Below are 27,888 nucleotides of genomic sequence, written 5' to 3' on the forward strand. Positions count from 1 at the left end.
GACAACGTTCTTGGCGGGGTTCAGCCCTAGTTTTCAATTTGGCTCTTTGCTGCCTGGCTGGATGGCATCTCGACAGCCTGAAGTGAGATGCAGGATACCTGTTCACCACCTGCTTGGCACACGCGCCGACGTTGGCTCGCCTGTTGAGACGGGCTCAGGTATGTTGGGGGCTGCCACAAGGAATGCAGGGAGAAAAAAGTGAGTCGGAGCAGGAGGGTGTGACAGGGAGAAGAAAGTGAGAGCCAGATGTGTTTGACGGGAAAAGGAAATGAATGGCTTTGCCATGTTGTCTTGATGTGGTCTCCATGGCGACAAGTATAAGCTGTTACACGTCTGCAGGCAAAACCAAAAACAAGTTTTGAATTAAATGGATTCACTAATGATTAAGTGCAAAATGCCCTGCAGCAGAACAGGGCTTTGCACTGTTTGTAATGCAGCACTTAGCTGCAGGAGGGCTGTGGGAAACTGTGCACAATATCCACCATTAAATGGATTTAAACCCATAGATATTACATCAAACGTCTCCATACAATCAATACTACAGAATTTACCTCATCAGAATTCATGCCGGTTCAATGAGGTGATAAACTATTCGTAAAAAAAAGTAGAATAATCCGAGTAAAAGATTGATTTTTGCCTTGAGGATGTACTTCCTCTCAGGGTCTACCAAACCAGACTGAGGACACGAGGTTGTTGGTTTGAGCCGCTGAGTCGCTGTTAAAATGTTAAAGGAGAAAGTGGGCGAGTAGCTGCTGAAAATAGAAGGCTGTGATTGGGCTGAGGAGCACTCAGGGTTGATTTTTCTGATGATTATGTGAAGCAGAAATGTTTTGGATAGGAAAAAGTATGCACTGTTGACTTTTAATGGATCCATAAATGTTTAAAATCTAATTGGGCAATGATTACACAAGTGTTTTTAAATCAGATTAGTCCTTTCTCTTTGTTTCGTATATCTTCAGCACATTTTCTTTTATTGCCGGGGGCCTCACATTCAGGTGAGACACTGAATATATTAAAATCTCATATTTCATCATAGTTTACAGAGCTGCAGGAAATCCTGCTGATAAGATGATGTATGAACTTTTCTAAGTCAGGGAAGAATATTCTGTGAACTAGTTTTATTTAATTATTTTTGCTAACAACTTATGCATACATACACCAGAGTTTTGGCAGTTCATCTTTATATCACTATGAGTTGCTGAATATTATATATAATATATATATATATATACGTTATATAAATTTAAGCTCTAAATTTCCCTTTTTGAGTCAATTTAGACTGGAGACGAGACCGATCCGATCTCATGTCAGTATCAGGTCCAATATTGAAGTAGTTTACAGATCGGATATCTGACTGACGGCGCTGATCCACGTCACTGATTAAGAAAGATGGTCGGCCACTTTAAACATTCTCAGCTCACTTTGAAGACAGTTAGAGTGAAACTGTAGGAAGTGTCCACAAATCGTCTCCATGACGACGTTCAGACGAGATGGAACAGCTCCTTTTACATGATCAGAAGTACAATTCTTCAGTTTAAAAGCTTTAATTTGAAAACCTGCTGCTGCTTCCTGTTTTGTATGTGAAGCCTGCACAATGCAATGTCAGTATAACTACAGCTTTGTGTAGCCTTAAACATAAACAACAACAATAACACTATTAGTTATGATTATACAAATATCGGAATCTGTATCGTTACTTATTGGAATTGGATCCGAACTAGAAAAAAGTCGATCGTTGCATTTCTAATTTAGACTGGAGGAATAAAATTAAAAAGCAGGCCCACACTCGAACACTTTATGTTGAAAGCCCATGAGGAAGTTCATCTGCTGGGCAGAAACTTATGCTCTGCAATTTTCTAAATATCTGTTTCTGTGCTTCTACTTGCAAATCTGTTCTATATTTCTGAGGAAAAATGGCCATATTTTTGTTTGACAAATAAAAAGTGATATCTTTGTTTTTCTGATCTTCACTTTTTTTTAAAGGTCTTTTCTTTATTTTACGTTGGAATAGCTTGTTTGTTGTGTCTCAGAATGAGACTCCTGGTAAAGTGTTAAGTCCTCTTTTCTCTCTGCTTGTCATGTACCCTAACAGTACAAAATTGGATTAAGCTTCTGGGATGACATGAGGTGAGGGCTTTTACTTAATCAGTGGGCGATGATCCGAGGAGATCGGTGGGATTAGATGTCCGGTCGGTAGTGATTGAGGTTAAGGTAAACCTTCAGAGCTCCAGGTTTTAGCATTAAAGTTAGCATTAGCTCGAAAAGACCAGGGGAGTACTACATGGCTGTAGGTTTTCAGGACTACAAAGGTGGTTCACTTTTTTACCAGGCTAGATCACCATGGTAATTTAGGCTGAACATCTACCCTGAGCCGGAACAGGTTATGTTCTTAATAAGAAAAAAAATAAAACTCTGCCCACTGACCAATAAGATCTCTGGATCAAAGAGCTCTGCAAGGTGATCAAGAGAGTTGAAGGAGGGAGAGAGAGCGACGAACACTTTGTGTCTCCCGTATCATTTCATATATCAAATATACATTCTTAATTCTCCTTTACTGATATCATCCTTCAACAAAGACTGAAAAAGCATCGGAGTCTTGTAGTTGAGTTTACAAAATGTTAAATTACGCTTACTTATTGCTTTGAATTATATGTTCATATTAATTTAATTTGGCTCCATACCGCTGTTTATAACCATCAGGGCTGCAGCTGGAATATCAAATTTAAAACCGTTTTACCCGCCACAAGAAACAAATCAGTGCAACACATTCAACCTAAATGCATGGTAGTTGTTGTTGTCAGATCTAAGGTGCACTAACAATGGGAAAGACTGTAGTGGAAAAATACTATCTGTCTGTCGTCTTCGTTTGAACTTAAAACATTTAGATGTTCGTGCGTCATTTAGCAATTAGAAACTGTTTCTCTGTATGGCCTTGGTCTGTATCTCCAACAGGAACTCTCCTCAGTATGTGAGTACAGCATGATCCTAAATCAGTGCCCTCTGGACAAAGGAGTTTCTGTTGGTGTTAGATAAATCACCAGGCAAACTAGCAGAAGGCGTAGTCACTAGGGCAAGCTGAAACCAATGACAATGTATTACTCATGTACTATATGTAATATACCTACACACTCATGTATATGCAAAATACCTACACCCTGTTATAGTATAAATATGCTCTGCAACCGGGACTGCCCTGGGAATATTTGATGCACTTGTGACTGATGTTACTTTTGTAGCTGATTACCCCTTTTGCAAAAGAACTCTTTACTATATGCAATAAAATACACAAAGACAAAAGACTTTGACTTGAGACCTTTCATTACCAACAGAAAAATCCACAACAAGAGATACAAGCCTTAATTTGGGGGAGTTTTCTTCCTCTGCCAGTTCTTCCTGCATTTTGCAACCGCATCTGTGTTGATTTTAGTCTCAATGAGGTGTTTGACTTCTTCATATTTTTCTAATATCATAACTTGCATCTGAGTTTTTAAATATGACCGTTACCCTGGGTACCCTGGGTATGTTGAACTCTACTTTGTAGTATCGGCCCCACATGTCAGAAGTAGCTCATATTTCTTTCTGGAAGATCTTTCTGAAGACAGAGAGACATCATCTGCATTTGGACAATCATTCCAATAGGCCAAACAAAAGTGCTCCCCTAGCAGTTTGAGTTCTGTGTAATACCCTAAAGAAAACGGTGAGTTGTTGTTTAAGCTAACCCATGATGTTTTTCCAACACTAAGCCATGTAGAATTTTGCACCAAAATCTGACCAAAAACACTGTTTTAAAACAACATAAACCACTTTTTGGACACAAACACTACCTTGTAAGTCTTAATGACAAGTTAAAAGGGTTTGGACAAACATCAGTATCTGAAGATTTGGGATAAGAACACAAAGCTTAACTCTATTTATTGCTCCAATTCCACCCAAAACAATCTGTGACTTTTAAGTTCACTGAAGTGCATTTAAAGGAACTAAAGAATTCCTCCAGCCCATTGGTGTCTGCTTTTTCAAAAAGGTCTGAAGACACTTATGATTTCGGCAAGCTGTTCTGCTGATGTGTGAAAAATCAACAGCCCGGTGCCTGCCTCGGAAATGCACTTAGTTCCTTTAAGGGTACCCAGACCCTTGAGGAAAGTTCCTGGATGACATAAAGAATTCATAGTTGATTCGCTTAATCTTTTTTTCATCTGCTTTTAACATACTCTGGCCTTTAGGTTTCTCAAAGAGTTGTTGCACTTGACTACACGTCAAACTATAACAGGCGACCAATGAGTGTTCCTCAAAAAACATTTAATATTCCAGCCTATTTTTATTCTCTTTCCTTCTTCTCCCAATGCTGTAAGCATCTATTTTTTTTCAGCTGAACAAAGCCTTAGGCACAAGAGAATGAATTACGTCAATAAAGGTCCCTACAAATGTAGTTTGAACCCTTTGTGTGAGTACCCCTCGGGATATCAACATATCTAAATATATACTGAAGCTTGAGGGCAAAAATAGCAAAATCACTTCCTCTTCGTCTCCTTTCTTCCCCTCCCCCGACTTTTTTACACTCCTTTTCCAAGCAGCTCCTAAAAGCTCTGTTTTGCTTCAAAGCTTTTGCTAAAAAGGAGTTTCCACCACTCTGACAACCTCACACTCTCACTATATGCTGATGATTGCACAACTTCTTTCCATTTCCCGTCACCAAACCCTTGAGCAAGGCACTTATCCCCTGATGTGGTGTGATTACTTGCACTTTATTGGAGCTCTTGAATGTATCTGTCGGTGTGTGATGGCATGTCTGCAAGCTTGCCTTTTTTGTACATGTGTTTGTTTGTCAACCCTTGAGCTCAGTTGTGTCTTTCCGACTGAATCATGTTTTTATAGCAGGATGCCAGCTGCTTTCATTACCCAGCAACCCAGGAATGCAGTAAAGCATATGGGACTGTGGTAAACGCCCCACGTTGTCTAGGTTGGTAAGAAAACCAACAACTAAACACTAACATTAGCTACAGCACATGAGCACCCATAGATGGTGTCTCTGAACCACACATGTCACACTGATGGTGTGGTTTTAAAACCCCAGCAGAGGAATCTGCCCTCGTTCTGCCCGCCTGTGAAGCCCTGCAATGTCTCATTTCTAAACATGGTTCAGTTTGATTTGATTTCTTTTTTCGGTTTCCATTGGTGAAAAATTCTAGATAGAACCTTCCGGGTACTTTTTCTTGGTATCACTTTAGCCGCATTTCCAAGCAAGCGTGTTGCAATTGGGTCAAGTGGTTTTCAATGGCTATTTTCAAAAAGTAAAAGTTTTGGAATACACATTTGAATACAAAGCTAAATGTATACATGGTCCGAGTTATCTGAGTAAATATCAGTCAGGAGAAACTTAGTTGTGAGTGAACAATTATTTATTAAGTTTGGACAAAGAGGAATGTACATTGTCTTAGGTGATTGGACTCCGTTGAGACGTCTTAATGGACCTAAGGAATAGTGAGGCTGACAGCAGGAAAGTATTCCCCCTTGATGGAGTCTCGACTCTGGTGGTGGTGGTAAAGTAAGGATGCAGGATGAAATGAAGGGTAGACTTCTAAGGAGCTGAACCCGGTCACTGATGAGATGGATTGGAGGTGACTGGGGTGGAGGAGGGTCACAGCGATCACATTGAAAAGACAACCTGACTTCTGAAGGGAGAGAGAGAGCAGACCCTTGGACGCTCAAGGTCTCTGGCCTCGTCATGCTGCATCTGGTCAACTTTTTATTTACATCATTATTTCTAAATCAGATGTTACTATTTTATTCATACATATTGTCCTACTTCTCGACAAGTGCTTCAACTGCTGGGCTGTTTCATGGTGTACACTTCAAAAGAATCAGTAAAAAAGTAAAACAGACTTAACTTGAGTGACAGCAAGGGGGGAGGGGATTGTCTGTTGTGGGTAGGGAACAGTGTTTTGTTCAAGTTAATGTGTGTATAGATTTCTCAAACTCAATGAGAGTTAAGTCTCATAATCAGCTGATCACTGCAGGAGGAAGACCGAGGGAGAGGGAGAGAGGGAGGGATATGATGACACAGTCTTCCTGCTTGAACATTCACTGAGCTTCATAACATGACATGAAGTTCCTGCCTGTGCCTCAGTTAGACTGTGACATTGATGTGACACTCATTGGAGAATTTGGCCTCAAGGAAGCATATGCTGTCTTTAGTGGAAAACAAAGTACAAATAGTGCTTTAACGATTTCTGAGCATGCAATATGTGTAAAACATTAAAACTCATGTCGACTGATACCTGAGATCTCAAAGATGACGCAGCTTTCTTCAACTCTCCTTTTTAACGACAGTGCTGCAGAAGTTTTCAGTACAATGGCGGACAACAGATGTACGTTTTAGGGCTGTTGTCACAAGCTTTTTTAATTAATGCGTCCATTTTAATTGGTCCTTAGTCAGGAAACATTTATATAGAATCAGAGTGTTCTTGTAATTACTTTGTTCAGGTTATGGCTTTTAGAAGAGTTGCACAGATTGTAAATTTGAGAGCTGATACTGGTAGTGTTGTATTCAAGACCACACCAAGACATACCCGAGAACTCAAGAGCGAGACAAGACCAAGACATTTAGGGATCCAGGCCGAGTCAAGACCAATATAAAGGCAGGGTGAGACCGAGACAAGACCAAGAACATAAATATCTAGGAACAATCATCACATTGTGTGCAGCGAGCGTGTCACTTACTTAGACTGTAACACTGGGAAGGTTGCAGCCGTAACCGGGGGATACAAATCTAATTATAAATTAATTTAAATAATTTGTCTTTTACAGTAACAGTAATGACGATCAGTGGTGGTCTTGACTGGTCTTGATTTAAAATCTGGAGTCCGCCCAGTCTAAGACCAAGACAAGACTGAGGAAAAATGCTTTTGATTCCAAGACAAGACCGAGACCTTCAAAAGTGGCCCCGAGATCGGTCTTGCAACCAAAACTGTTTTTTTTTCTTTTTTTCTTCAAATATCTTTATTGATTTTCTGATATACAAGTATATAACAAAAATGACTCAACACTTTCACAAAGGCGATCCGTGTGATAAGTGGAAGAAATAAAGGGAGAGATCACATCTCCGGCAGACCGGACACAGACCAGCAACAAAAACAATACAGAGAAAACTGAATTGTAGTAGAACAACAGATACAACAAATAGCAAAAACAAAACACGGGGGGGCATGTTACACCTCAGAAATAGAAAATTACAAATAACATAGATAATAAATCAGAGACAGCATCCAAATTTTACAATCCTGTGCATCATAGCATCACAACACACCAACATATATCACAATATGTGTAGCTCCATAGGGAATCAGTCAGATACTCCTATGATCGATGAGACCCTTCATTACAATGCTTGTCAGTCTAGCACCAATATATTTTAAGATTGATTTTGTGTAATACAACACTAGATACTGGTACTTGTTTTTTAAAATAACAATTTAGCTGGTTGCCAATTCCAATCGCATGCTCTTGCTTTGTTATTTATCATGTCTGTCAGGAACAACTTTGAATCATAAAAATGGGGTCCTTGCACCTTGTGGCTGCTCGGGCCCTAAAGGTCAGACACATCAGAAAATCAAAAGACAATTACCTTCGATTGTGTTTGGCTTCAGACATGTTTGATCTCACACTGACTGACCTGCACTCGTAACCTGAGGACCACAGAACTTTTTATTTGCAATAAACACACACATACACACTAGCCACATAAACACATACACACCAGCCAATGCTGATGAAAGATTCATAGATTCATGTTGAAAAGATGATAGAGGCACATTCCCTTCTGCTCCACTTACCCCTGTGGACAAATTCTGCCCACCAACCAGCACAGATACACACACACACACACACACACACACACACACACACACACACACACACCGGCACACCAACCATGGACCCGTTAAGAGGAAAGCGAGCCTCTGATGCACACAGCTGCGGGGTACTTACTCACCCTCAACCTTCCAAGACATTGGCACACAAACACACACATGCACACACACACACATCTTTGCTGTCAAGAGACTGATGTTGCAGACTGCTTTCTAGGCTGTCTGGTAGACTCTGGGAATGTGTGTTTACGAGAATGTCTTTATTTGTGAGTGCGTTAAAGATCTTTATTTTTACTCTCCCCCTGTAGCAGAGAACCCAGAAGAATAGAAGAAAACTAGTTTCGGTTGGGCGTGTCATGATCAGGGTCGAGTTATTGGCTGGAGGGCGAGTAGAGGCAGTAAAAAATAATTTCATACTTTTCTATTATTATTCGTAATCAACCCTGCAGAGTTTCTGGTTTAGGACTTCTGGCCAGAATAAACAGGTAGTCTTGTTACTTTAACACATTTTTGGGCCTAAAAAACAAGATTTGGAGAGGAAAGTGAACAACATATTTATAAAACTTGTTATTTGTTTTATGATATATGATGTTCTTTTACCTTATGCTCTTGCTTTACTCCACTACATTTCTGGGGAAGTAAAACACTTTTTAGGCCACTACATTTATTTCACATGAAATTCAAATTCATGTAATCCATCATCACAGTCCATCCACTGGTGGTTGAGATAATCTTTATTTTATTTGTATTTCAGTCTTTTCTTCCGAGCCAGTACAATGTTAAAAATAAAAACTGTACACTTGCAATTAGAATTATTCCATCTTTTGCCGTTTAGTCTGATTTGGTGGCAAATGTATGTTTTATTTAACTAAAATATTCAGTTATCACAATTATTGAAATTAATTCAATAAATCAATTAACCTGAACATCTCTGTGTCCCCTGCCAGGTGAACATCTGAGGATGTGTCCCCAGGGTCCGACCTGCTGCACCAGCAAAATGGAGGAGAACCTGGCCGGTCTGAGCGGCCGAGAGACCGAGGGACTGATTAGAGAGGCCGGCAGGTCGCTGCAGGCAGCCTTCAACGCTCTCCACAGGAGCTTTGACAGTAAGTACAGCGCATGTGTGTGTTTTTGTGTGTGTGTCTGTGTGTGTGTGTGTTTGCAGTATATGCTCATTACCGGCTGAGCTCAATACCAAAGCTTCAGCGCTGAAGCCCAGAGGAGTATGACATTTGTACATTGAGTTTGTGAATTTGTGTTCGGTACAAGCTCCGACTGTGCTCTGCGCTCAATCCTGCAGCTTCAAAAGTGACGACGTATGTGTGAGAGTGTGTGTGTGTGTGTGTGTGTGTGTGTGTGTGTGTGTGTGTGTGTGCAAGTGTGTGAGGCAGGATGTGTTTGTGTCCTGTGCGTCAAGGGGACCCCTGACTGGGTGTTATAATGAGAGCAGAGTCAGCCAGACACAATGAAACGTGATAAGCCGATCCCCTGATCTCAAAGGGGCGCACACACACACACACACACACACACACACACACACACACACACACACACACACACACACAAACACACACACACATACGCACACATACACACACAAACAGAGGGGTGTCCCCCGAGGCAGTGGCTGGTTCAGCTAATGAGCAGTTGACCCACTGAGGAGCCGAGTCTGCAGATCACTGCACGTCAGAGAAAGAGAGGGATGGAGGGAGGAAGAAAAGGAAGACAGACTGAGAAGTGCCACAGCTAACATTTGGAAGATAAACAAACGTGGCAGAAGATAGAAATGTGTCATTAGTTGTGGGTACAAAACAAAAAATCAAAGTTAAAAATAAATAGGAGGAGGAGGAGGAGGAGGAGGATGAGGAGGATGAGGAGGATGAGGAGGAGGAGGAGGAGGAGGAGGAGGAGGAGGAGGAGGAGGGGGGAGGTATTAGTTTGAAGGCAGCAGGCCACCTCAGTAGCATTAATGTGGCCGCCCATCTGGTTGTGGTTAGAACATGCTGGCACCGGTCCACATCCTTTGAAGCAGCAGACCAGTTTACTGCAGAGACAGCGAGCTGACTCCCTTATTCTTTCCATTTGACCTCTCTATTGCCGAGTATCCATCTGGACTGCAAAGATAATTTCACAGAAACCTTAAGATATGCTAAATTATTGTAAAATACATGTGCTAATCAGCTGGAATGTAAAAAAAACAGTTAATCAGGGTATTCTCTGCAATTCCCATTGTTTCATTGATTAAGAAAATTCTTCTTATCATTAACTATAAATATGCATGTAGCGGTTTTCCTCTTATGCCATTTCAACATTAGTAAATGTGACATTTTGGGGATCACAGCTGGGTATTTGGATATTTCACATCATTAAAAAAGCTATTGGTTAGACAATTACTTGTGCATGTGTGAATATAGCATGGACTTTATACCAATAGTGCATTCTGACCCAGCACCCAATTGGAAGAAAACCACCCAAAAGACGGGTTCATAGTCCAGGAATATGCATCCATGTTTTCAGATATACTCTACATTCAAAGCCTATATTCATACAGTTGATAACTATTAGCAAAAATAGCACTTTTTGTTATAAAGTTAGACTTTTGGACTTTTTTGCCTTTTGTGGATATGACGGCTGAAGAGAGACGGTGAACGCTGGAAGGAGAGTTAGGTATGACGTGCGGCATAGGTACGAGGTCGGATTTGAACCAACAGCCGCTGTGACATCTGTACATGGGGTGTGTGCGACCTAACCCCTAGGCTATGGCACTTCAAGAGGGGCTAAGCTAAAATAGCTTTTTAGTGTCCCTCAGCTCTCAGTTTTTGGTTTTCATCGCACACATGAATGATACATTTGTCCAAAATGCAAAGAGTAAAATAAGTTTTCCTCTTAGGAAATGGCTGTGACCAAAACTGAGCAATAATGAAATCATAATAAAATAATAAATATGACTTTGTTTCATAAGATCTCCATGAAATAAGACAGTTAGTTTGTTGTTTCAGCTGGCTGTGTAAAAAGGCTAACTGGTAGCTATTAGACAAGGCTTTAATTGTTAAGTGTGAAAGATGAGCTCATGTTGAGAATTTTGAAGCCAAAGTGGCCAAAAACTGATTTTGTTATGAAATGATACAGTTTAAAATAAAGTTCTTGTAACAAAAAGGAGTTAAAACTCATATATTCCACTGTCTTGTCTAATTTGCCTCATGTCTCCTTCTTTTGTTCCCTTGTCTGTCATTTCCCTCTCCTCTTTCCTCCTCAGCTTATTTCACTGAGCTGCACAGCACTTCTGAGCGCTCCCTGCAGGAGGCGCTGTCTCCACTCGGCCCGCTGTACTCCCAGAACACTCGACTTTATGGAGATCTCTACAACGACCTGAAACAGTACTACAGGGGCTCAGCCCTCAACTTGGATGAAACCCTGACTGAGTTCTGGTCCCGCCTCTTTGAGCGTACCTTTAAAACCACAGCTCCATCAGATGTGAGTAAAAGCTTTTTAGAGTTTTAACAACGAGACCATTCAATGATAGACTGGTGTGCAGAGTGATGTATATCACAATCTTATAAACCTTGGAGAGTCAGAAAGCAGAGCACCATTTGGATTGAAGTTTGACGATACTGATAGACTCTATATAAGAAATGGACGTAGCTGAAATGAAGTCACCATTCACATTGGCTTTTTGACTTCCTCCTTTAAATTGAAGGTTTGGCATATTTAGTCTTACAATCTCAGTTTTTTGTCAATAGTAGTGATGAGAGGGCGGGGCTGGAGAGGAGCAGAAGTGTTTGCAAACACTAAGTTAGCAGCCTACGCTACTGTCAGCTTTCAGTAACCGTGATTTTGAGTGGGAAAATTTTGCCACATGTAAGCTTCAAACATTACGTTCTGTAATCAAACCCTAACTGAATACTGAACATGGCATTTTTCCAGTCGTCTTGGTAATAACTTGTCAGTCACAAGGTAGCCACACCCAAACAAACACTGTCTTGGCATTTATTTGCACTTGCACATCATGCTGTTTTTACAAAAACCTGATTTGTCTGTATACTTTATATTTGGCTGTACTATAGTTTAAGAATTTCGTGAACTCATTCCCCTGAAATATTCAGCTGCTGCCTGAACTGTCCCTCCTCAGTAAGTGTTTCTGGCACATAAAGAGAACTCTTACACACTGTGACAAGCATTTTTAGACGCATCACTTTTGGCACTTTTTTTGTATCTATTATTGTTCTTAAATGCAAAAACCAGAGTTGATGTATAATTTTTCTCTCTTTTGGGGAGTCGTTTTCTTTTATTAGAGAGGTAAGCTAAAAAGAAACAGGAAACGTGGGGAAGTGAGAGTGATGTGTGTGAGGCCAGGAGTCGAACCAGCAACCAGTTGGTCAAGGACTGACTCTATTTTCGGAGCCCCTTCAAAAAAATGTTGAGCTAATCCAGTGCTCAAGAAAAAGCGCTTTAAAGCTCTTATCTAATGAAATACCTGTGATAGGGTGGAGGTCCTGGCTTGGGTTCTTGTTGCATATTGACCCTAGCTCTCCATCTCTGACAAAAATTGTGAAAATTACCAAAAATGAGCTCAGTTGGAGGAGCAGGTACTCCATGTAAAGAGGCTTCAGTCTGCTTCAGACTGGTCGCCCTGTCATCCCCCGCTCTCTCTCCAAACATTCGCTCTTTCTAAAGCTTTCTTACCCGGTAGAGACATATACAACATACCATTTATTAAATGATTTGTCCTCTGTCATCTTTGTCTTGCAGGTTAACATGTCAGAGGACTACCTTGAATGTGTTGCTAAGCAACAGGAGACGCTGCGGCCATTTGGAGATGTCCCCCGAGACATGAAGGTGAAGGTGATCCGGGCTTTTGTCACAGCCAGGTCGTTTGTCCAGGGGCTGGTCACCAGCGGAGAGGTTGTCAGGAAGGTGTCCCAGGTGAGAGTGAGTGTGTGTGTGTGTGTGTGTGTGTGTGTGTGTGTGTGTGTGTGTGTGTACATAAGTGATCTAAAGAACCACAGACAGGTAGACATGGACTGACATGATGAGCTGGTGTGAGAAAAACTGTGTGTTCGATTGCCAGTTTGTTTCTTGTTGATAAAAGATTGTGTGTGTGTGTGTGTGTGTGTGTGTGTGTGTGTGTGTCTGGGCTGAGTCCCAGGAAAGCAGATCTGATGGATGGTTGTCACACCCTAACTGTCAGAGAAAATGTCTCCACCCTTAAAAATGAAAAACACAAAGATCTTAAAAAAAATGTAGCGTCTCACTCCTCCATCGGAACAAAGAGCTCATTTGGAGGGATGACAGCAACGTTGTCCATGATGTGTGTGATGATGTTTTTTCCGCTCTCAGTGCAGTTTTTCAACCCTCAGACACCCCGAGTGTTTGATGTGACAGTTGGATTGGCTGTTGTTGGATGTTCGCCCAGCTTACATCATCAAAATAAGAACTTTTGAAAAAAAAACACATATTTCCTGATTCAATGCTCATAGATTGAATATGACAAGAGATGCACAATATTGGTTTTCTGTCTATATACTGATATTCTCCAAGTCATACTTGCTGACGCTGATAATGACTTTGCACATAATTGTTCTACCCTATTGCATCGAGTCTTTCATGAAGTCAAAGCTCCAATCAATGTGTCTTCTCTTATTCTGATGACGCAGATATAAATGATGTAAAATGCAGCAACCTATCCACAGCAAACATTTTTCTTTGACAAACAGTCATTTTGAAAACCTCAGCAAATACACAACTTTACCTCAACACAAACTGTTTAGGTAACATCTGCTGCTGGGCCAATCATAGGTCACACTAAATCTAACAGTGACTGGTGCAATATTCTTTTTTTAGATCTGGGTTTAAAAAAAAAAGAAAGAAGTATTTCATGCATTTCATGAAGATTTCTGCCTTTTAATAAGGCAGTTTTTTCTTACCACTGTAACTTTTGCTGCTTTGCTAAAGTGCTCATGATGGATAGGCCGAGTCTTTGTAACATAACAATGAGTAAGGTCTTTTTACCTGCTCTTTTGTAATGTTAAAAGACAAAGAGTAAGGTATTTTACCTGCTCTTTTGTAATGTTAAAAGACAATGAGTAAGGTCTTTTACCTGCTCTTTGTAAAGTGTCTCGAGATAACACTTGTCATGAGTTGACGCTATACAAATAAAAATTGATTGATTGATTGATTGATTGATTGATTGATTGATGCATAGACTTAAAGTGGACTCAACGTACTTGGTTATAGTTTATTAATTATACCTTCAGAGCTCCTGTGAGGAACTCTCAGTTCGTTACTCTTCCTGCTATCAGGAAAATGTTTCACTCATCAAGAAACTTTCCTGTCATTAAAAATAACTTTACTGAAATAATACACTTGTTTGCTTACTTTTATAGCTCATAAAGATTCTTCTGTATTAACTTAACAATGTATTTCATAACCAACTAAAAACTCCTCACAAAACTCATCTCTACCCATCAGTTAATAACAGATTTATTGGCTTACTTACACACCAGTTAAGCAGCTTTACAGACCTGACATGACCAGAGATATTTGATTTATCTTTTTGACATTACTCAAACATTCAGGAGTTATTGATTTAAAAGCTCTGATAGCTATCATTTAATCTTTTCTGTGATTGTTAATAGTTTGTTTAGTGATTTTTTTAAATGTTAAAATGTTTCTTTTTCTCTTTGTCATTATACTTTTGACGTCTTGTGTGTGGCACTTTGGAATACCTTGTTGCTGACTTCTATATACAATATATTTTCTTACAAGGCAAGTTCTTTTTATAAAGCACATTTCAACAACAAGGCAATTCAAAGTGCTTCACACAAGACATCAAAAAGCATCATGACAGAGGAAAGAAAAGAAACATTAAAATAGCACATTTAAAAATCACTAAAATTATTAAATCTGAAAATATGTTCAAATAAGAATAATTCAAATTAAATTAATTGAAATAAATAAAGTTAAAATATAAAAAGAGTTAAAAGTTACAGTGCAGAGTTAAAATTTGAAATCTTATGAAAGCTGTTTAATGAAAGGCAGCTGTAAACAGGTGTGTCTTCAACCTCGATTTAAAAGAGCTGAGAGTTTCAGCAGACCTGCAGTTTTCTGGGAGTTTGTTCCAGATATAGTTCCCAGGTATCCATTAGCTTCTACTCAGTTATAATCTGAGTAAATTCTAACTAACTACAGCGGTATAATAGTATGACAGAGACTTCAGGTCAAAACTTATTCCTCAAAGTTACATTAGTGACATTAGTGCAGATAAAGCATCGTACCAGTATATATTAGAGTGTAGTATAAAAAGAATGTATCTCTACACAATATAGTGCTGATGTCAAGAATTATTTATTAAATGATTCAAGCAACTTTAAAGACTCTTTGGACTGATTTTCAAGTTTGGACAAAGCATCCAAATATCTAAAAGTATAAAGCTAAAAACTGAAAATAGTCTGTAGAATTGTACTTTTTTAATCAGGCGCATTCAGTGACTACCTGCCCTCATTTTGGAGCTGGTTTTCAGTTTCCCTCCGTTACTTCTGTGCAGGTTTTGTGGTGTAAAAAAAACCCCCAAAAAACTGTGTGGAACTGGACACCTTTTCATGACTTGCCTTCATAATCAGAGGCTGGCTGTGTAACAGAAACCATGTACTGTATAAAGACTGACAAGGAGGGTCATCATTGCTTTCTTTGTCAGGTTTAGTCCCTTAAAATGTAGCAACACTGCCCTCTGCTGGTACTTTTATGTGACTTTTTGTACTCTGTTAAGCGTGGGCTTTCTCAAACCGAGAGAGGAGGATAAAAAAGCCATTTCAAGACATCAAGTATTGCATTACAAGAGGAGCTAGAGCATATATATTAACAGTCATCATTCAGGAAACAACTCAACTAAAGGGAATGTCGTTCTCTCCCTACTGTCCCTGAGGTTTGTGATGCTAACTGAGCAGTTGTACCTCCTCAGGTTTCTCTGAGTCCGGAGTGTGTGAAGGCCCTGATGAAGCTGGTTTACTGCCCTCACTGTCGGGGTATGGCCTCCGTCAAACTCTGCTCTGCCTACTGTTCCAACGTAATGAAGGGCTGCCTGGCCAACCAAGCTGACCTGGACCCGGAGTGGCAGAACCTCATCGGTAAAATACAAACTATTAAGTAGAGCAACGTTAGTCGAAGATGGAAATGATCCGGAGTTTATGATCAGACTGAATGGATGTGTGGAAAAGAAACAAGAACTCTTCTTAAAACTCAAACTGCTTATTATGGGGCACTTGGATGGATGTAAGGATACATGTTGCATTCAGACTGGTCAATTAAGTGAAGAACAGTCTGCCTTCATCCACAAGTTAGAAGCACACTTTGACCTGAAATCATATGAGTTCAGTCAAAATGAATATGTAGTTATACTATGTATTTATAGAACATATGTTACATTTCCAAAGATGACTAACGGAAGAGGGGAGTAACAATAAAGCCGAGGTAAGGGAAAGAGGAACTTTTCAGCAACTTTTAAAGGATTTATTTACAAACTAATGAAAAAAGCACACCACAAAACAAGCTTCTTTCACAAAATACAATTTTGATTAACAAAGTCCAAATAAACTAATAATCCAGAATACATTAAGGAAACGCCCTCCTCCCACAGACAGTGTACACTTCTGGAAAAAAATAGCACTGGGCTCGATCAGCTGCAGTGAGGCAAGGAGCAACACCTGCAAGGGAGCACACAAGAGAGAGAGAGGAAGAAAACAAAAAGCACACACACACACACACACACACACACACACACACACACACACACACACACACACACACACACACACACACACACACACACACACACACACACACACACACACACACACACACACACACACACACACACACACACACACACACACATACGTAACACATATATCCAGCAAAGATTTACAATGCAAGAAAACTCTATGCACCATATCAAGAAGGGACAAGTACGTAGAAGTGCAGTGAGTAATTAAAAGATACATGTGAACAATTTAATCTTTTATGAACAATTCATGTTCAATGTTCAATGAATGAATCAGGCTGCTTTGCTGAGCTAAACATGAAGTTTAGATTCAATTGTAAATGCAGATGAAAAGGCTAAAATTAGTGTAAACACAAAAAAACAAGGATGCACTGAAGTCGATTCTTAACCACAATTATGTGAATATTTATATCCATAGAATAGATTTTCAGTTGTATGCCTCATATTGTTAAAGAGCATGCTTAGTTTGAAATCTTTACATAGATTTTATGCCCTAAAAAATATATAATTTTGCACTGGGGTTTGCTCAGGGTTTAAAATAACAAGTCTTCTTCTCTTCTGTTTCAGACACCATGATCCAGGTGGCCTCCAGTTTCAGCACAGAGCCCAGCCTGGATGTGGTTCTGTCCTCCATCCCTGCTCGGATCTATGAGGCCGTTCACTTCTTGCAGGAAAACATGGAAACAGTCACAGCAAAGGTAAGACGTCTCACTTTGTCTTCAGAGCTTCTTTTTTTGCACCAGTTAGAGACCTTCATGTCTCCTACCCTGTATCCTTGTAATTACAGAAAGATACACAGATGAAGTCATTGTCCCGGTGAAGCGATTACCTTACGTATTCCTGAGGCATGGCCCGTGTTCATAGATTTAACTTCTCACTACTAACTTTAATTTTTTATACATGTGGTAGTTTTATGGATGTATCCTTCGAATGAGGCGTGGCAGCGTTACTGAGCAGCTAGCCTCCAATAATATTTATACTGACGTATAAATCAGTGGCGTTTTATTGGACAGGCAGAAAGTGCAGCTATGAACAGTCTTGGCCTTGTTTTCAATGCCAACCAGTTCCATTTTTTTCCTTTGAATAAAATTAATGTTCAAGGTCAGTTAAAGTCCCTTTGCATTAACTTTAACATATAAATCAAGTTTTTCTATATATATATATATATATATATATATATATATATATATATATATATATATATATATATATATATTATATAAGCCCCTTAAATACTCTTATTACTGCCCATGCAGCCTCACATTTTGTAACACTATTATGAGTCTCTGGTGACATCTAGTGGAGGTTCTTGTTCTTACAAATATTGAATACAGACTTACCAGTCCTTTCTAGTTTTGATGCGTTGATGTGTTTTACATGAAAGTACATTCAAACAAAACCTATGAATAAATCTATAAAACCTCTGTGGGTATGATAGAAACCTGTGAAGTGCTGAACAAAAACGTTACCCATAAGACAGAAAGGTAAAAACAGACATAAAGAATAACAAATACTATCAAACATATGATTGTTTTTAAACTCCACAAATGAGAACGTGCATAATTCTTGTTTGAAAAAGCAAAAACCTGATCTCACCTACTGTTTCTCCTGATTATATGTTCAGGTGTATCAGACATGTGGAACTCCAGGCGAGACAGGAACAGGAAGTCCCGCCCCTCACGAGCAGAAGAAGAAGAGCGGCTCCCTGACCGCATCCGAGTACAAACCCTCTCCAACCGCTGGACTCAGACTGGAGATGCAGGTGTGTTGATAAAAACATATTTGACATGTATGTGCATGTTGTAAGTTGAGATATTATTCCAAGGACACAGGAAACAGAGAAAACTGTGGATATCTCTCTACATAAGCATTCATCTCTACATTGAAACACATCGGTTAACGTCTGATGACGACTCGGCCTGAGAGGGGAGAGAACCAAAGTTTTCAGGGCTTCAGGTGTGACCAGTGTTCAGCAGTAAAAGACTTCCTTCTCTGTGCATTGCCACCATTAACAGCCTGACTAGAAACTTGAGAATCAAGACTGTAGATAGGCTGGAGACATTTTATCCAAAGAGCGTATTGTTACCTGCACTTGTGTGCAAATAGACATTAAAGCTGGATGGTCTCTAAATTTGCAAATTGGATCCAGGATGTAATTTCCTCTCATGGGTTTGCCTCTTTAAACAGTCTGTTTACCTGCATACACAGTTTCCCGCTGAAACGCTTGTTGACAAAACTAATCCCAATACAAACCTGCACCTGATCCTGCACCTACAGATTCTGCATAAAAGGCTTAAATCTGCAGGCGTGGGATTGGGATTAGTTTTGTTATGACTTACATAAAGGATTTTAATGGTTGACAGGATTTCTCTGGTGTGAGCGAGCGGAGAGGGAAAGGTTTTTGGGATGAAAAGATGGACTGATCTAAATCACATGAATGTTACATCGCAGGTTGTTTCATACATTGCGTTTGAAGGCTTTCATCAATACACGTGGTTCCAAAATGTAGGATTGACGCTCATTATGTCACGTCGACTGCAGCTTTTTCTGATGCTGTTAACGACTTGAGAACACATTGAACATGATTTAAAAACCCATCACGTCTTGTTTTGGATTGTATACCCCCAAAACTAGGATTAGCGATGCGACTCAGCTCTTGTTGTCTCCGTCCTCAGGTGTCAGATCTGTCCAGTAAGCTGAGGGAGATGAGGCAGTACTGGATCCAGCTGCCTGTGGCACTTTGCAGCAAGATGGCAGCAGGAGGCGGCGGACAGGATAAATGCTGGAACGGCATAACGAAATCCAGGTGAGCAAGAGAGCGGCTCCTTGCTAGTGTCGCTTTCACTGACAATTAACAAGGTTTGCCGTTAGCCTCATAGCATAATTGCCTAAGTCATATTTTAGGGTTTTCAGAAAAGAAGAAAAAACACATTCCAAGTCACGTGACTCGAATCCACACCTCTGCAGTTCATAATTCCTATGACTGACTGAAAGTATATTTACTGTATAGAAAGTTGAAGAAATATGAACTAGCTTAGCGAATGAAATAAAGAGAAGAGCTAATGCTTCACTTGTGGTCAGCTGAGCCCTGTTTTTCATGGTGGCCGCCATCTTTGTATGTAGTGTCAAAAATGCCTAAGTCAAAAGAGATGACTGAGGCAGATAGTGGTTTTGGAATGTAACAAGCATTCTGATAGGCTGAGGACATAGCCAGTAATGCACGGTGAATCAGCAGTGTAAGGAGAGTAGAGTTAGGCAGATATCAGAATTTGGCCAAAATATGACTTAGGCAATTATGCCATGGTAAATGGTAAATGGACTGGAGCTTATATATCACTTTTCTAGTCTTCCAACTACTCAAAGTGCTTTTACACCACCTGTCACACCCATTCACACACTGATGGTAGTGATTGCTATGTAGTATCATCCATCAGAAGTAACTAATCCCATTCATACACCACCACTGAAGCAACGGGAGCAATTCTGGGTTAAGTGTCTTGCCCAAGGACACATCGGACATGTTGCTCAGCTGGGGATCTAACCCTCAACCTTCTGGTTGAGAGGCGGCGACTCTACCAATTGAGCCACAGCCGCCCTCGCCACATCCACAGCCACAGCCGTTATGAGGCAAACATTGTAATGTTTACATTTGACACGCTCTGAGCAAAAGTGCAGACGATTTTTCAAAAACGTGTTTACCTACAGTGGCCTTCAGGTGTTGTGTAGTCATGTTGTTGTTTGACACTTTTTCCTTTTTTTTAAAAAATTATTCCAGCTTTTTGGGCTTTATGAGGGAGGACGCCTTTAGAGAGACAGAAAATGAGGGAGAGCAGGGGGGAGGAAACATTTACCGGACAGTGTCAGGATCAGGAGTCGAACTTGAAACTAGTGTGATGAGGAATGTAACCTCTTTACAGAGCGCCTGCTCTACCAACTGAGAAAAAGCAGCACCCCAGCAACATTTCATCATCACCTCAAGATTAACATATTTATTAGTTTGCAATCAAATGAGCTCCTAATTATGTTGCCATTCAGTAATACTATTTTTTCTGCTTTTCACCAAAGGCTCACTAGCCAAATTCAAGGAAGCAAAAAAAAAGAAAAAAGGCAGCCATTCAAATGTTTGGGGAACCTGAGAGTTTCCAAATCAACTAACATGCATGATTTTAGGCTGTGGTTGAATCACTTAAAATATGATAATGTTCCAGCAACCATTCAATCTTTTCCATTCTCCAAAAAAAACATGACTGTAGAGCTCTGAATAAAACCCTTTCATGGTCTTTCAGAATAAGTTTTCAAAAAGGTTTTCTTTTAAAAATTCATGCAGAAGGGAAACAAGATTCACGACACGCAGAAGACCTTCATTATCTGTATGTGCTGTACAAGTCAAAAACATGAGGAGACAATAGCTAGCACCTGATAGGTACAGGCCTCTCGTTGTATAGGGCCGTTTGTATCCTTTGTGTCCAAACAAAAGAAGACATTTCAAAGAAGCTCTTCCTCGTCTGACAAACTGAAAATGCATGCGTATGGTAATGTATTCCCAGGTGCTGACATTTCCTCTATGAACAGCGTTGTAGAAGCCCTTGGAGATCCACATCCCTTGCAGCACAAGCATTCACGGCCACGCACTCACACAGCCTGAAGCTATGTGGAAATGGATTATAGAACAATTTGATGCCACAGTCACATGTCAACATGTTTTCTCACCCTCCGCTCACACCCCACATGCTTTAAAGTAGCTGGATTACAGTGAACTGATGAGATTTGTGCTCAGCAGAACATTCAAAATAAAGGGCAGTCAAAAGGCATGAAGTATAGATTTATTCTGAATGTGTGTGCATGCACAAGAGAGAGACGCATGTGAGAAAGGCTGTGAAATATGGATGAACTGCTGACTGCGTGTGACAGATTTAGGAAATGTGAAATTTACGGAGGGCAGAAAGTGAATTAAAACAGTTTGAATCTCTGCAGCGACCTCCGGTGGATATCTTTGGAGCTCAATCATTGTCACACACAAAATCACAGCTCTGATAAATTCTCTGATTTGATGCTGGAATATAAAGTGGAGTGTGGGTTTTAATAGGTTAATATGAACCTAAGTGTGTGAGTGTTGGTGTGATCTGTGGTGTAAAAGTGCTTTGAGTAGTGACTAGGAAAGCGCTATACAAGCTCAAGATCATTTACCATTTGCCAGTGAGGGTCCTCATAAGTGCCGACAAAACACACCTGTGTGTTTGTTTGTTTCTATCTGCTGACTGGGCACTGTCAGCACAAAATGCCACGTCTAATTTAAAAGATTGAGCACAGCTGTGCACGCTCACAGAGTGAATGCATACATGTGTTTTCAACTCAACAAATGTGTTCCAATAAAACTGTGCTTTAAACATGTTTACTCATTTCCTGGATCTCCTTCTGTATACCAACATTGAAGAGTTACTTCAATATTGAGTGCATTAGGGAAAAAAACTGATTCAGATTTCTTGTAACAGCCAATAAAGTTGTTTCTGTTTTGATTTAATCCCTCTGTTGTCTCCTCTCTTCTCCAATAAGATACCTTCCTGAGGTGATGGGGGATGGCTTGGCCAACCAGATCAACAACCCAGAGGTGGAGCTTGACATCACAAAGCCAGACATGATCATCCGGCAGCAGATCATGCAGCTGAAAATCATGAGCAACAGACTGAAGAATGCTCTGGAGGGGAACGATGTGGACTTCCAGGACGCAAGTGGGTCTCTTGATAATGTTTCAAAACGTACTTTCCTGTGTTAATAATTCATACATGAAACACAATCTTGTTTCGTTACAAACTCATACATGCACGATGTATACCACTTCATGAAGGTCAGGAGTTGATCACAAATGGGACAAATAACCATAAACTCACGACTAATACACTTGGTATCTATTCATGATGCCACAAATAAAGTATTAGCCTCATAAGAACTAAGAAGTGGGACCTAAATGTGACATTATTCTTCTGATTTCTTAAACCTTTTTTTTTTTTTTACATTCTTTATTTGTCCCAGTGGGGAAATTCTGGTTTTACTCTCTGTTATTTAGAAACTACTCACACACAGAGGCCTGAAATACACACATGCACAAACAGGACCTGTTGACATCCATTAATGGAGAGATGTCAGAGTGAGGGGCTGCAACACGAGGAGTCCTCCAGAGCTGTTGGGGGTTCGGTGCCTTGCTCAAGGATACTTTGGCCTCTCTAGCTACCAGACCAACTTCTATACTTGTGTCCGCACGGGGACTTGAACAAGCTATTCTCTGGTTCCCCACTCCAAGTCCTTAAAGACTGAGCTACTGCCCTTTTTAATTGTAAATATAATAAATGTTTTTATGTAGCATCTTTTATACAAGGCAATCTGTTTGTAATGCAGTATAATGAAGTAAAGAAGAAGAAGAAGAAAAACAGGCAAAATAACTGAAACATCTATTTAGTTTTAAACAAAACCTGCACCACAGAGCAGGAACAGGAATATGTTTGAAACAATAACATGTGTTAAAAAGTGAAAAAAACAAATTTGCAATGTTGATCAAACAGGCAAAGAGTTTGCATAAAACAGAGCTCAGCAGTTTGGGTGTAAAGTGAAAAAAAAAATTGCTTTTAGACTCTTTAATTAAAAGTTTTGGTTTCTCTCTTACCACCTCCACAGGTGACGACATCAGCGGCTCAGGAAGCGGGATGTGCGCGGGTGGTCAGTGTCCTCGGGGCAGACCGGGATTGTACGCTCTCTCGCCTGACAACAATCGAGTCCGAGCCACAGCGACGTCTCAAACCCGCCTCAGTGGCCTCCTACTCCTGCTCCCATTGGCCGTCCTGCTGCTTCAGCGATGATGGACCGCCATGACCTCCAATCAGACTCTGCAGTTTAGAGTTGAGACGTACTTTGGGACGAACAACAAGGGGTTTGTTTTTTCTGCGGGGGGGGTGGGGGAGGAGACTGGAACTTTACTTTGCCAAAAAAAGAAAAAAGAAAAAAGACTTTTGAAGTGATGAATGAACATCTTCTTTGACCAAGAGCAGCAAACATTGACAGTGACGATGTTCTTCATTTTGTCTCGCTCAGTTTTTATGTCGTAGTTTGAGTGTGGTTCAGTTTGTTGAGCTGGTTTCACTGGATGCTTGGATGAAGACGGTTGAAAGAAGACATGGATGAAGAAGAGGAAAAACATCAAGAAGGGGATGATGATGATGATCGGGATATTGATAAGGATCTATTGACACTCTTATCAGGTTCTCTAAGCTCAAGTTTCCAGTCAGGAGGCGGAAAAAAAGCTCATGAATCAAAGGTTTAGTTCTGATATGTGGTGCGTTCAACAAGGCTTTTTTTAATTTCATTTCTTTTTCTCAAGTCGCGGATTGTCTACTTAAACGAAAAATGTGTACGTTGTAAATGTTTGTGTACATTAGCAAAAAGACTGGCGCCATACTGAGCCATGAATGTACAGTATAATACTAATATTGGCAATGAATCGCCCCCATTCTCTGTGATGTAGTCGTCCAGATGTTTTTGGTGTGTGTTGGCATAAACAGTACGTTACAATCAGTAGGATTTGTTTAAAATGTTGCAGATGAATCATCACGCTCCTGATATGTTTGAGATGTTGTGATTGCCTCACTTATAAGCTTTACCCAAAGCTTGTCAAAAGACAAATCAACATGAATTGACGACTTTTTAATGAACCAAATCACCTCCTTTTTTAAAAAAAAAAGGAATAAGCATCTCATCAAGCGCAGAAAGGCAAGCGGCTTCCTGAAGAACCCAACGCTGAAGATTACCCTGACACTTTGGGGACGCAAAATCATGAAAAAACTCTCCACATGGAAGAAATGTCATGACGCAGTAATACCGGTGAGGAGTCCTTGTTGAACGCACACCTGCGTTAAGTCAGTGAAATGAAGGCTTAGAAGCATCACAGAGGCGGATATACAGCAGGTCAAACCAAAGCACTTACTACACTGTACACTTATTTTCTTTTTTTTTTACATTTTCTGACATTGCCTCAAGTCATTTTACATTTCTGGTTTAGGAAACACTTTATGTTGAAAGACAACAGACGTTCTCAGATGTTTTTGTGCATACAGTACAAGATGTTTGGATTCATTCGCCTGGTGAAATATCATCATCTCAGCATGCCTTTCTTTCAGTCTACTCTATGATACTGCTACAGACCAGAGTCCTGATTCACACAGGACTCCTGCACATACACACATTGACATAACGGGGTTGTGTATAAACGCTGATTTTTTAAAAATTCATCTGTGTATATAATCACACATTTCACTCATTAAACTCTGTTGATTGTTGCAGTGGAATCTTCATGTACTTTTTGATTCAGTTATTGGCATCCATATCTGAAGCTCTACATTGGCAATGCAAGGGTTCACGCCATGGATTTATGCAAAAATTGTATTTTAAATGTAACAGGGAGGTTCAGTCACTAACTGGGGATATTGATTCAGAGAGAAACTGGTGTTAATGAGGAAGGGACGGATGATCTAAAATTATGCTGTTTGAGTTGCAATGCAGCAACAGATTTAAAAAAAATAAAGTTTGGCTCATAATTAGGATTAAAAGTCAGGATGTCTATTGGGGCTTAAATTTTAAACATGTAAAGCTAAGCTAGATGAATGCTGATAACAGGGTGTGTTAGATGGTCCACCACTTACAAACTTGAATACGTCGGCAAATATTGGCTTGATTGCCATGACATTTGGTGGAGGTATTCACATTCCCACGAGAATGACTCCTTGTGACTTCATTGATGATTTAACTTTCCCCTTAAATACCAGAATTAAATGGCATTCCCCACAGGATGAATAATTATACATTTGTCGATCATTTAACTTTTGTCCAGTGACAAAGTACCTGCAGAACAGATGAGATTGTACTCACTCTTAGTGTTAGATGGATAGATAGATGGAGGATGGATGGATAAATGCAAACAATGATGATATCAAATCTGTTACCATGGAAACGTTTAGGTTAAAGCTCCTCTACGCTACAGTGCAGCCACACAGAGTCCCCCTATTCCAGCCCAATTCACTCCCTGGTTTGTTTTCACAGCAAGACACTCAGAAATCATCTCAGGACAAATAGTATTTTATTCCTTTTTTTCAGTTACTAGATGCACCAGCGTGGATAAATAAACAGAGCTCTTAATAACATGCAGTGACAGGCCTCATGCATGGGGATAACAATCCTGCACCAGTCAGGGGGCTTCAAGTTAATGAATGATTGATTCTTCTGTTGCATACAGCTGGATGAAACAGAGCACCAGGCGCAAAGAGTCATAACAATTATTTTTGAATGATGCAGAAGTGACGTTTGATATCTCCAAGTCTGAATTTTATCTGTGGGTGTGTGACTGAGAGGGCCTGATCTGTACATCTGCCTGATGTCTTTTTTTTTTAACATCCAATGTCTTGTTATTGTGAGTGATGTGGAAGTAAAGGGGAGAATAGGATCTAAATTTCACTGAGATGTGGGAGGACACATGTTGCGGCCTCAGTCTACCGCGTTGTCTGTGTCTAGACATGAAGAAGATTTATCGGAGCTCAGCACTCTTCCCGAGCTGTCTGTCCAAAATCTGAGTTTTGCTCAACACTCTGAGTCCCCCCCGGATGAGACTTTCTACTGAACCTAAGCCCACACAACTTCTGCTGCACAAAAATAGATGCAATTTTAAAGTTGTACAGTCATTTTTAATGCTTATGAGGCAGGTTAGCAGGTTTATAATCAATTTCAGGAGTGAAACATGAAACAGACTCATAGGATGTTGTGTTTTTTCTATGTAATTTGAAATGATTCAAAATGCTTTCTGATGAGACACATTGTCTCTCTCTTTGCCTTTAACCCACATAAAACACGTCTTTAAGATACCAACATGTACAAGAGGCAATAGCCACTAAAGAGAGTTTATTCTTGGAGAGCTACACCTTATATAGTGTCCGAAAAAAAAGTTGAAAAGTCATGTTGAGGGCGGATATCTGGGCTGGTGATCAATGTGTTACAGCAGTTGTCTGTGTTGTCTTGTTGTTGAGCAGTGCTTTGCCTTTTTTTTTCCAGACAGCGTAAGAGTCCGAAAGCGGCAGGTGATGAAGAGACAGGACAGAAACTTCAAGAGTAAATTGATCCAAAGGCCATCAGGGACTGAAAATGTATCTGACCTTTATTGTTCTGCAACACTGACTGCAGTCTTGATGCTGTGGCTGTCATTAAAACTTTTGCAACAGATTTGTTGCTAAAACAACTTTTTAAACACTGCCTGTTGAGTCACTGCTTCAGAACAAAGTCACCAAGGAATGACCCCTCCAGCCGATTCCCTCCTGATACCAATATCAATTCAGCTGCCTCCATAGTAGCATCAATAACAACAAAAGGTACATGGTAATAAACAAGAGAAGGCAATAAAGACAGGAGGAGGAAAAAGAGCTGTGGTTAGACAGCTAAACTCATCCAACAACATGGAAATTACGGGTAATTGTGTCTTTTTTTTTTTTTTAGTTGATCAACACTTCCCTCCTCCCACCGTCCTGACCTCTGAAATATATCTCTCATAAGCTCTAATGACAGAAGCTTCTTAGTTTGTGGTTCTATAGCAAAAGTTTATAATTTCAAGGTTAAAACAACATGTTCCTTTTTTAAATCTCGCTCTAATAGTACGACAGCTTTCAACAGGCAGAATATAGCGTCTCTCCCATGTCCACAGAGCGTCCCATGTTGCCTGCTTATAGCACCGTGTAAGTTTATCAGTTATTTAATGCTATGAAAAAGGGTTTGTAGTGTCATGATTGACAGCTCTGTTGACAAGTGCAGCTCTGCATACACAGTATAAGCAGCAGAGGAGGAACGGCATAACGAACACAAACAAAACAGTCAGAGAACTTTCTATACCCATGAATCTCCGCTTCAAACCGACCCCAGTCTACTGTTGGCCATGCAGACCTGAGGGATCTTTTGCTGCTATATCAGCAAGTTCAATGTGTGTTTTGATCAGCAGAAGGGTAAGGATGTTGATTCCATGGCTCCTCCAGCTGATCCCATACTGTGCAGGCTCTGGCTCCAAATGCTCAGTACGTCAGCGCCCATATAGGGGTTTTTTTTTTGGCTTCACTTTTATACAGCTGTAGGAGGTGGAGACGAGTTGTCCATCTTTAAATACAGTCAGTGGCCGATTCCATGGTGGCCTGTCAACCAGGACTGAGGTGATTATCTATCTTGTTGTCA

The 27,888-nt window shown here is 40.2% G+C and overlaps 1 protein-coding gene across 1 annotated transcript in view; it reads left to right on the forward strand.

Moving 5' to 3' along the window:
- LOC109983812 (glypican-1) overlaps positions 1 to 24,966 on the forward strand; it is a 49,401-nt gene extending 24,435 nt beyond the window's left edge. Inside the window, exons 2-10 of the mRNA XM_020633695.3 lie at positions 8,813 to 8,971; positions 11,122 to 11,339; positions 12,615 to 12,788; positions 15,823 to 15,988; positions 17,209 to 17,339; positions 18,266 to 18,403; positions 19,317 to 19,447; positions 22,195 to 22,370; positions 23,311 to 24,966. Coding sequence (XP_020489351.2) covers positions 8,813 to 8,971; positions 11,122 to 11,339; positions 12,615 to 12,788; positions 15,823 to 15,988; positions 17,209 to 17,339; positions 18,266 to 18,403; positions 19,317 to 19,447; positions 22,195 to 22,370; positions 23,311 to 23,492 — 1,475 coding nt within the window. The 3' untranslated portion in view covers positions 23,493 to 24,966. The remainder of the gene's footprint in view (positions 1 to 8,812; positions 8,972 to 11,121; positions 11,340 to 12,614; positions 12,789 to 15,822; positions 15,989 to 17,208; positions 17,340 to 18,265; positions 18,404 to 19,316; positions 19,448 to 22,194; positions 22,371 to 23,310) is intronic.
- Positions 24,967 to 27,888: the final 2,922 nt, after the last annotated feature.

Source organism: Labrus bergylta, chromosome 6 (genome assembly GCF_963930695.1).
Source record: "Labrus bergylta chromosome 6, fLabBer1.1, whole genome shotgun sequence".
NCBI lineage: Eukaryota > Metazoa > Chordata > Actinopteri > Labriformes > Labridae > Labrus > Labrus bergylta.